General features: G+C 44.2%; 1 protein-coding gene across 1 annotated transcript; it reads left to right on the top strand.

The window, feature by feature from the left end:
* The first annotated feature begins 886 nt into the window (after positions 1-886).
* Positions 887-6061, top strand: dusp6 (dual specificity phosphatase 6). The gene is made up of 3 exons (XM_028584930.1): positions 887-2087; positions 2458-2886; positions 4297-6061. The coding sequence occupies exons 1-3, from the start codon at positions 1685-1687 to the stop codon at positions 4608-4610; spliced, it is 1146 nt and encodes a 381-aa protein (XP_028440731.1). The 5' UTR covers positions 887-1684; the 3' UTR covers positions 4611-6061.
* Positions 6062-8763: the final 2702 nt, after the last annotated feature.

Here is an 8763-nt window from a genome sequence, read left to right as displayed (position 1 = left end):
TTTTTATTTTAACCTTTATTTATTCAGGGAAGGTTCACTGAGAGGCAGCCTCTCTTTTGCAGGAACGCCCTGATCACATTCATACCTGGAAGCTGCCCAGTACACAGTCTGATCTGCTGGCCACTGAGCAGCTCCACTGGAGCGGTTGGAGGTTAAGTGCCTTGCTCAAGGGCACCTCAGTGGTGGTAATGAGGGAAGGACAAGCGCTGCTTTTTCACTTTCCCCACCCAGATTTGATCCTGTTGTTCTGGGGCTTGAACTGACAATCTTCTCTGACCTTTAAGGCCACCACTGCCTGTACATAAAATAAGATACAATGATTGAGCTAGATTGAGAGGATTCATGAGCAGTTTTGAATTCTGTCATGGAGTGCAGTATGCCGATGTGAGGCAGAATAAAAAATTTTAAAAAAGTTGAGGTGCAGCGTAGGAGAAAGTTCTGGCCCTCCTTTTACTCCAAAATTTTTTTAAAATTAACTAGGCTATAGATCTGATATGTAAAGCATTTTATTATCTGGTGTTGTAACACTGTAACAACAGTTGAAATGCCTGGCACTGTGAACTGTTAAGTGTTAACAAAAGTTCTCAACTTGAACTTTCTGAAAGTTAATAGGCTAATTTTTATTATTATTATTATTATTATTATTATTATTATTAACAGTTATTTTGTACATAGCGATATATTTGTTTTTCTGTATTTATTGTTCATTTCATATTAATGTTTAATGTTTGCTTTTTTGTTCTGATTCTGATTAGTATAGGCTTGTTTTACTATAGCCCAATACCTAGCACTATTATGTGATACTCTTTCCCCTCTCAGTCTCAGTAAAGGCGACTCCCCCCCTCCCTCTCTTCCTTTCTTCTCGCTGCAGTTCTTCTATTTGTTTGCACTCACTTGATCCGGAGCGGAAATTCCTCTCCGTTTTGTGAATGACAAACTCATTAACAATTCATCAACACGGGCCGCTCCATCCGGCCTCCGTTTCCAAGGCGACCGCCGCGGGGGGCTCCTCTGATTGGCCGGACGACATAATGTACCCAATGAAACGCCTCCCGTTTGTAGCCATTCAGCAGCCCTGGCGCCGCGCAGAGAGCATTGAGAGACTGCAGAGCTTCGATTCACATCGCAGACAGACAGACAGACAGACAGACAGAGGGGGGATCACGCCGGCATCCGCAGGCACAAACAGAGGTGCATAACCCGCATGGTTCACATCCAGAGATACCGACTACCCCAAACTTTTCTATTCTGCATCTCCAAAAAGGGAAGACAGAGGTGGAAGAGCAGTTGCGCTTGGATCCGTGGAGTTATCGGCTATATATAAGAGCAGAGAGAGCGCCAGCTACGTCGCAGGGCGAGTGTGACTCATTGATAAATAACACGGGCTCTGCATGAATGACCGCCAGTGAAGGCATCGGGAAATCTGTGAAGTAGACCCGTGTTTTATTGATCAGTGTCGACTTAAAGCGCATTGAAGGACATTGGGAGCGAGATTTTATGTGTCTGATTTTTTGCATTTTATTTTATTTTACACCATTATCCTCAGACGCTAGTGTTTGCGGTGGGCCCATCCAAGCAGCGGACTGAAACATAAATTCCCAGACAGATTCTTTATTTTATTTTTTTTGGGAACTCTCCGAACGTCGTTTCTCCGAGTCCATTTTTTTAAAACTCCTGCTTATAAATGCTCGACAAGCTCAAGCCCGTCATCCAGCTCAACTCGGTAATGGCGATCAGCAAGACGGTGGGCTGGCTCCGGGAGCAGCTGGAGACGCGCAGGGACGGCCTGCTTGTGATGGACTGCCGGGCCCAGGAGCTCTACGAGTCCTCGCACGTCGAGGCGGCCATCAACGTGGCCATACCGTCCCTGATGCTCCGCAGGCTCAAGAAAGGCAACCTGCCCGTGCGGTCGCTGCTCTCCGACGGGGAGGACCGGGAGAAGTTCGTGCGCCGGTGCAAGACGGACACCATCGTGCTGTACGACGAGTACAGCCGGGAGTGGAACGAGAACGTGGACGGGGGCTCGGTGTTGGGCTTACTGCTGAGGAGGATGAAGGACGAAGGCTACAAGGCCTATTATCTGGAGGGTGAGTGCGGTTCATTCACATTTTAGATTCCCGCGGCTGCTGGTGTTCATTCATAGCCGCAGATTAGTAATTGCGCAAAGACGGAAGCAGGCGCTTAATGTGAAATCTTATTTTATTTTTATTATTAATAATCATTTGAGTTTCACTTGTTTAATGTTACAGTTTACACATGATAGGTTTAATTCAGAAATTCCTGAATGTGTCATTTATTTAGGCCTACTTGTTCCTTAAGAAAAAGCAGACATTCTCGGGAAAGGGAAAATAACGTGCAGCTAAATGACTCCTTATTATATGCTAAATTCCAGTATATAGTGAATATTTTGCAGTGCAGGCTAATAATTGCACCTCTGTTACATTTTTTTCTCTCCAGGTGGCTTCAGTAAATTCCAGGCCGAGTATCCAGCTCTGTGCGAAACCAACCTGGACGGCCCCTCCAACACCGGCTCCCCCACCGCCCAGGTGCTGGGCCTCGGCGGGCTGCGGATCAGCTCCGACTCGTCGGACATCGAGTCCGACATCGACCCGTGCAGCGCCACGGACTCGGACGGCAGCCCGCTGTCCAACCCGCAGCCCTGCTTCCCGGTGGAGATCCTGCCGCACCTGTACCTGGGCTGCGCCAAGGACTCCACCAACCTGGACGTGCTGGAGGAGTACGGCATCAAGTACATCCTCAACGTGACTCCCAACCTGCCCAACCTGTTCGAGAACGCGGGGGAGTTTAAATACAAGCAGATCCCCATCTCGGATCACTGGAGCCAGAATCTCTCCCAGTTCTTCCCCGAGGCCATCAGCTTCATTGGTAAGTAATCCTGCAGAGCTAAAAAACGCACCGTAGCTGCTCTTGCTGCAAATAACCTCAGGCCTCGGGATTGTGTACATGCTCATTCACTTTCAGGGCTGCAAATAATGATTATTTTCATTATTATGTCAAATGCAAAGTATCGTTTTTGAGTCATTTTATCTATAAAATGTCAGAACATGGTGGAAAATTGTCCCTTTTGGTCTGACCTAAAGTCAAATATATGAGTTTACAATGACATTACAGCAAATTGTAAAATTTTTAGAAGCGGGATTCAACCTGTCAAGTGATTATTCGACTAATCATTTCAGCGCTATTCACCTAATTCCTCACTTGATGGTCCTATGTGATTGATTTGAATGTATGCAGACAAAGTTAAGGTGCAAAAGCAAGATAGTCACGGACACAATCTTATTAATAGGATAGATGTCTTATCGCTGCCAGGAAGTTCTTAGGTTGTTATTGTGCAATTGAGATTAGATGAGCTGTCCCTGGCTGTGATCTTATCAGTCAATCAGGCGGGACACACTGAGCGAGCAGATTAAGGCCATTGTGTTGAGGCAGAGGAATACAAGTCTGCCTCTAATGGTGCACAGGCTAAAATGCTCTGTGTACAAATGATTTGACTTCAATGGAAGACATCCTGGCCCTACCTCTTGTGTAATTGCAGCACAAAGGGCGACGTTGAAACAGCACAATGGGGAGAGTGAACAAGAGGAGGGCGGTAATTTGAGCGCAACAGGAAGGAAGTGGCATTGAAAGTAATCTAGGACATGGCATTGCCCCCCCCCCCCCCCCCTCTCCCTCCAACCCCCCTTCCTCCCTCCACATTACAAAAGGAGCCATTTACAGGCCCTGTTGACATCCTGTTCGCCTTGACAGGGTGCCCTCATGACTCCTACGTTTACACGCCCAAATGGCACCATTGTCGGAGGAGCCCTGGCGAGCGGAAGAATGATTTAATAGACCGTAATAGTCAATTTCCCAACCGGCTACTCTAGGCCAAAACCCGAAAGAATGTCGGCTCTGTTTATGTGCGCTACTGCCGCAGCCCCTGTTTGTTGACTGACACGACTGGGAGATAATAACAGGATAATAACTTCCGCTGCTCCGGCTCCCTGGACTCGCTCCAATGTCCAACACAGCTTGACTTAAATGTCACAGATGTTTAGCACAAGTTTGTTCTGTCTGTGTAGAAAGGGGCTGCACTTTTCGTCACTTGTAGAAGGACGAGTGGGTCTAAAATGTGCAAATAATGCCCCCTAAAGAGTAAAGCAAACAAAACAGAGATGCCACCATTGACTTTTCTGACATTTTATTGACTAAATATTTGATTGATTTTTTTTTTTAATCGGTTGTGTACTTCTGGAAGAGGTCTATAACATTTCCCCCCTTTCCTCTTTCTACCAGATGAAGCTCGAGGCCAGAAGTGCGGCGTCCTGGTCCACTGCCTGGCCGGCATCAGCCGCTCGGTGACCGTTACGGTGGCCTACCTGATGCAGAAGCTCAACCTGTCCATGAACGACGCCTACGACATCGTCAAGATGAAAAAGTCCAACATCTCGCCCAACTTCAACTTCATGGGCCAGCTCCTGGACTTTGAGCGCACCCTGGGCCTGAAGCGCCCGTGCGACAACCGCATAGCGCCGCCGACCCAGCAGCTCTACTTCACCACCCCGACCAACCACAACGTCTTCCAGCTGGACGCCCTGGAGTCCACGTGAGGTCCGCCGTCACAACTCTCCTGGCTGGAGGTTTCGTGGGCCTCCTGTTGAAAAAGCTGCAAAAGTTTCTCTTTTTTTCCCCGCAGTCTGCCATGGGACTGTGCTCTTGATCTTATTGATACAGCTGGTTTGAGGCCACTGTTGCTGAGCGTCGTCACCGGAGGGCCAAAGCTGTCTTTCCGAGACGCAGCTGCTGCTGACTAAACGAGGAGAGACAGTAAAAGAGACAGAGACAGGAAGAGAGTCATTTAAAGAGCGCAGACACTTTCTTTCAATCTTGTATCACTGTCGGACTCCTGAGGTCTTATAACTCCTTCTGTCATTGTGTCTGAGGAAACTTAAAGTGATATGTCGGACAGCTGTACGCTATGCTTCAAAGCTCCTGGGCTGGTGTGCCAAAGAGACTTGATTGTTCAAACCGGACAGATCTAAAAATGAACTCCTTTTTTTGTTTTTTAAATGTTTGTTTTGGGGTGTAGCACTGGTTCCCCCCAGACGTCTTCTTCTTCGTCTTCTGTGAAGACTTGCCTGTGTGGGGTTGAGGCACCCCAGCTTTAGATGGCACCCTATATACTGGACTCAATTTTGCATTTGTGAAATCTTTTACAAACATTTATACATTGTGTATATATCTTAATATAAAAGACAATACATTAAAAGCCTTGCTCTAGTATATACCCTTTGAAAACAAGTGGGTACTGAAGATTCTCTTTGTTTCATATTCTACTTTTATGTAAGCAAACAAACTGCATATTGATCAGTATGTTTAAGTTGATTATGCCAAAAATCAAGTAGGCTTTCCAAGAATTGTGCAAAAATGTGTACGTGTAATATATTTGATAATCGCTTTACGTGTGAATTCAGCCGACAGGCCTTGTTTTTGCACCCACCCTCTCACAAATCAAAGTCCCCTTGGTTGTTTGCCTTACTTTTGCGCTCAGAAGGTTGTTAATGCGCATTAGCCTTCAGAGAGATTTGCCAGTTTTCTCAACTCTTACAGTATCCCAGATATTTCCTTTTTAAGTATTCACAGAATACGCCAACTAAACCTTGAGCAGTTTTCATAGCAGTTTTGAATTTGGCACCACATTAAAGATAGCACACGTTTGAGTCCGAAACAGGAACATGTGTTGTCTGGATCTCTGAGGGTTAATGTGAGTAATCCTGATCTGTGCACAAATGGTAGAAGTCTCCGACACGTGGAAAAAGTTAGGAGGCTTTGCTAAAACCTCGCCTCTTCAGGGAAAACTGTGAAAATGCAGTTTTTATTTGTCAAGATGAGAGAAAAAGAATTCCAGAGCTTTGGAGGGTCATGTTGCCCCTCTACAGAGAAGGCCATTTTCCAGAGGAACGCCATCTTGGTGCCCTCTGCCAACCCCCTCCACTTTCCTCTCTTACGAATGTAAAGAAATGATAAGTTATTAATAAATTGCTATTTTGTCTACACTTTACACTTTCCGTGCCTGTTTTTCCATTGATACTTGTTGGTGTTTTGTCTGTTTCCATGGCGACACGTTTATGTAAGTGTCTCCTCGCGAGCAACGCAGTTGAGTGTTGACCAGCAGGCCGAGTCACGACGACAACAACAACAGTCGCCGTGAATCATGAGGCTGTTCACGAAGCCCTCGCTATTCATTAACTACAGCACTCGACACATCTCGCTCAAATTTCCACTTTAGCGTTAGCAATTGTCCTGTGACATGATGCTTGTATAAATGACAAATAGCAACTTTGTCCCTTTGGGTTCGCACAAACAGGCCCTCGGGCGCTCCCTCTGTATTCAGCCATCAAAGGGAGCTGGAAGTAACTAGATCGAATGTTATTTGGTAGCAAGTGCAGTGGCCTGTACCTGCAGAGACCTGGAGGCCCAGGAAAAGATGATCATCTCACGCAAGCAGCTACTCGCTTCTCAGCTCAGCAGAGGCCCGCATGCTCTGCACCAACATTCCCACACACACTGATTAACAGCAGCAGCAGAGTGTGTGTGTGTGTGTGTGTGTTTTGATGATTTGGAGTGTGGGGTAAGGGACAAGCGTAGCATGGATCTCTCTTTACATCAAAGTTAATAGACAGCTGTGCGTCAACTGATTATAATAGGGGATTTTGTATGACTGACTCCTGTGTAGCTCTTTTCGTCTGCTAAGCCCTTCATGCATCAATCAATCAATCAATCAATCAATCAATCAATCAATTTTTATTTGTCACAGGACATTTTACAAGCTTAAAGGGCAGCCTGTGTTAAATTTCACCACACTAGCCTTGGTAGCCCCTCTGATGTAGAGATGGAGATGGACCATAGGCGTAATTTTACAATTACGGTTAATTTTAATAATTACAACCCTGCACCTTGGACCTTTATTGTTGCGTTTTCAATAACGTTCTTTTTACATCTCTCCACCTCTTCCTTGGTGTTTACTCTGATGTTTCCATTTTAAATCTTTGAGCGGCCAGGCTAGCAGAGTCAGCAGGAGACTGGTGAGCTGATTCCTCTATCCTGATGAGCGACTTAGGATGCTCGTCATGGAGTAAAGTCCTCAAACTGAAGTTAAGAGTGAGTGTGAGTCAACACAAACAGCAGCCTGGCACACTAATATTCCACTATTATTCCCACTAAAACTTTACAATAAGGTACACACAAATGTTAAATGAATGAGTAATGATTAGTTACTGATTGACTGATTGTAGCATGTGAACGTAAATAATAGTGGAATACTCCCGTTCATTAGCCATGTAAACAGCTTAGTCGGAATATCGTCTTTTTCAGAATAAGGGCAAAAATCAGAATATTACGTGCATGTAAACGTAGTCAGTGATTAGCCGCTACGAGTAGCTTTAATTATAAGTACAGTGAACATGTAGGCAAAACAACAACTTATTTTAATGGTAGACAATACAAACTAAAAGTGGACAGTACAGTTTTTTTAGCTCATTAGTATCTATTTGTATTTTTTCCTTAATATACACATCAAAATACAGAAAATATAAAAGGAAATCATATATCTGGACGGAAAATTACATGAAATAGAGGGAGGAAGCTGAAGCCATTAATAGTGTATGTAACAGATAAGCAATTATTGGACAAAATAAACTGACAAACAACGGACTCTCTGACATGTCTTTAGGTTTGTACTGGAAATACAATCTGGCATGCAGCTGAACAAAGTGAGTGAATCATTGGCTATGTAACAAAGGCCTAAATCTGCACACTCATGTCTTGACGTAAATGATTTATAAATAAGACCAGCGCTCTCCCTTTTGCCCACTTTCCAGTTTAGGTGATATTTTCCGTTTCCTGGGTAATCATTTTAATAATAATATGACTCCTACAATCCAAATGTACCAGCACACAGTAATGAGCAATGCTTGTTCTTAACTCATTGAGTTAAGTATTTATGGATCTTAGAGTTCTTCATTTGCCATTTTACCCACAATAATTGACATAACCAAGGGCAAAAAGAAACAGATAGTAGAAATCCATATTCATGCATACAGAACGTTATATTTGCGATTTGTGCCATACACAGAGGTATTCATTGCACCCAGTCATACCAAAAAGTCTTGCAGGCAAAAATCTCTGGGATGTTCTACTGATATTTAGTGACATCGTCATTCATTCATTTTTTCCGTCCTGTTTAATAGTTTTTTTAGGGTCATGGAGTCTGCTTGATACACTGAATGGAAGGTCAGCAGTTTATCAGGATTAATTCAGATTTACTGAATAGGAAATGAGTGAGAACATTCCTACAGACTACTAATCTAATCCAATATCCAATCCGTCTAAATTGTAGAGCCAAGCTCAGGGGAACACTGGATAAACTCTATACTGAAAGGCCTTTGGCTGGGAATCAAATGTAACTTTTACTGTTTGTTTATTTGTGCTACACACTGAGTCACCGTACCACTAGTAAAATGTACCTCTGGGGACCATGAAATGTTTGTACAAAACTCATAGCAATCCATAGTCATTTATATTTTACTAGGTTTTGGACAGACATCGAAAAGTATATATTGAAAGTTTGAGCAGGTAAAAGGATTCCAATAGTCAAAACATTAAATTAATTAAGATTGAATATCCAGTGTGCATGTAATCAGCAGTGGTGTCCTCTGAACAGGATGAAATTCAGTGTCTCGCTCAAGGACGCGGTGGCAGATA

This window comes from Perca flavescens, chromosome 8 (genome assembly GCF_004354835.1).
Source record: "Perca flavescens isolate YP-PL-M2 chromosome 8, PFLA_1.0, whole genome shotgun sequence".
In the NCBI taxonomy this organism is placed as follows: Eukaryota; Metazoa; Chordata; class Actinopteri; order Perciformes; family Percidae; genus Perca; species Perca flavescens.
Note: the sequence above shows the minus strand (reverse complement) of the source record. Positions and strands in the feature narration are given on the sequence as shown.